Source organism: Engraulis encrasicolus, chromosome 2 (genome assembly GCF_034702125.1).
Source record: "Engraulis encrasicolus isolate BLACKSEA-1 chromosome 2, IST_EnEncr_1.0, whole genome shotgun sequence".
In the NCBI taxonomy this organism is placed as follows: domain Eukaryota; kingdom Metazoa; phylum Chordata; class Actinopteri; order Clupeiformes; family Engraulidae; genus Engraulis; species Engraulis encrasicolus.
The window spans coordinates 8,777,629-8,780,128 of NC_085858.1; the positions used below are offsets into that span (position 1 = coordinate 8,777,629).

At 39.4% G+C, this 2,500-nt stretch overlaps 1 protein-coding gene across 1 annotated transcript in view; it reads right to left on the reverse strand.

The window, feature by feature from the left end:
• LOC134467504 (cytoplasmic phosphatidylinositol transfer protein 1-like) overlaps positions 1–2,500 on the reverse strand; it is a 41,340-nt gene that overhangs the window by 5,533 nt on the left and 33,307 nt on the right. Inside the window, exon 10 of the mRNA XM_063221374.1 lies at positions 726–822. Within this exon, the coding sequence (XP_063077444.1) occupies positions 740–822 (83 nt within the window). The 3' untranslated portion in view covers positions 726–739. The remainder of the gene's footprint in view (positions 1–725; positions 823–2,500) is intronic.

Here is a 2,500-nt window from a genome sequence, read left to right on the forward strand (position 1 = left end):
GTTTGCATCGACTATTTAGGAAAATCTGAGAAAAATATAATTTGCATAATAATTTGGAACACAGTGTAATCTCACTTCAGAGATTCACCTGGGAGTCACTTCCTACCTCTGAAGGGCTCCAAAACTCAGTCTTTCTCTCCCTCTCTCCCTCTTTCTTTCTCTCGCTCTGTCTATCTATCATGGGTAAACTCTATTTGATTTCACTGTATCCTATGTAACCTACAGTAGCCTTGAGTTAAATGTAATGTTACCTTGCAGTTGATAATTAAATTGTCATATAACTTTCATTCATTTGCATCTCCTCATCTGTATCATGCCATTTGCCTTTCCTGTGTCTTAAGTTAACACTGCTTCTGTTTCAAATGCCCACTCCTGGCCGTCGTTGGTTAGGAATAAAGTGGAGGGAAAATATTATACTTTTACACACGCGCACACACAGACGCACACGCACACACAGACGCACACACAGACACAGACACACGCACACACAGACACACGCATGCACACACAGACCCAGGCACACACGCAAACACATGCACACACGCAAACACATGCACACACGCAAACACATGCACACACGCAAACACAGATACAGGCACACACGCAAACACATGCAGACACGCAAACACATGCACACATGCAAACACATGCACGCACGCAAACACATACACGCACGCAAACACATGCACGCACGCAAACACATGCAAACACAAAGGCTTACTTACTCTCATCTGGGCGATTACGTGTCTCTGCATCCAATCTTCTGGTTGGTTGCCACATGCATCTCATCCTCAAACCGTCTGACATCCTCCAGTGTCATGGCTGCAACACAAAAACACAGGTACCGTACATGAACAACTGTACAGCTCCAGGCCTTTTTATTAGAATACCATGAAAAAGTTGATTTATTTCCATAATTCCATCAATAATGTTAAACTGTCATGGATTGTAGATTCATGGCCCAGTTTTTTAACTATTCCAATCATTATTTTTTTTCTTTTTATATACGTTGGCCTTCCAGCTAAAAAAACCCATGAATTGGGGAATTCGCATTATTAGAATATTGTTATAAAATCACATTTTTCTTCATCAAAATTCGGGTCACATTATATCAGTTGAAATTTGGTACTTTCTACATAACATGCAATGGTCAATACTTGGTTAGGACATTCTCTGTCTTCATAATGGCCATGATGCGTTTAACATTGAAGTCAATGGAAAAACAGTGCATGGCAGTTATGGAAGCCCAGATATCCTTGATGCTTTGCTGTCAGCTGTTTTTGTTTGTTGACCTGGTACCCCACACTTCACTCTTCAATATACCCTGTAGATTTCCATGCCACGTTTTGGCGCTAACTCACCAGTTTAATTCTAAATAACCAGAAATGAATCCCCATTGAAAATGAATGGGGTTTAATTTCTGTTGAGTTAGAATTAAACTGGTGAGTTAACACCAAAACGTGGCATGGAAATCTTCGGGTATATTGAAGAGGGAAGTGTGGGACACCAGGTCAGCTATACAAAAACAGCTGACGGCAAAGCATCAAGGATATCTGGCCTTCCATTACTCCCATGCACTGTTTCTGCCATTGACTTCAATGTTAAACGCATCATGGCCGTTATTATTAATAATATTAAGACAGAGAGAGTCCTAACCAAGTATTGAACATTGCATGTTGTGTAGAAAGTACCAAAGTTCAACTGATTTGATGTGCACTGATGTGAAACAAATTTTGATGAAGAAAATTGTGATTTTATTACAATATTCTAATGATGTGAATTCCCCAATTCATGTTTTTTTTTAGCTGGAAGACCAAAATGTGTAAAAATAAACAATTTAATGATTGGAATAGTTACAAAACTGGGCCATGAATCTACAATCCATGACAGTTTAATATTATTGATGGAATTATGGAAATAAATCAACTTTTTCATGGTATTCTAATAAAAAGGCCTGGAGCTGTATTTGCTATTTGCTATAAACACATCATCACCATCAGGGGACATTTTGCTAGGTTGTACAGTGTACTAAATCAAAACACTGTATGTCAAGTCTGTAAAATGCAAGTTGTATGCCAATGTAGTACAGTACGACTATTCATGTTTGCCAGTATATTTTGATGCCATATATTTCTCCAGCTTTCGCAGTATTGTTATTACACCAGTATAAAAAAAAAACACAATGTACATCACAGTGAGGACAATTCATGTAAATAGGCCAATAATCCACTATCTAGTTTTCATAAATATACACCGAGGTCACACGCATACTGTATTTTACAAGACACACACACACACACACAAAAATGAAATTCAAGTAAATAGACTGCACACAGGCGGCCAAGGCTGGCAAGCATACACCCCACCGTACTACACCACACCACACTACCCCACCACCAGGGAAATTTCGCACCATTAAAATCCTCCGCCAAATGCAGAGGTTGTCAACAGCTGTTCGTTTCCGCACAAGATAGGGAGGATATGGGGGAGAGATTTCCAG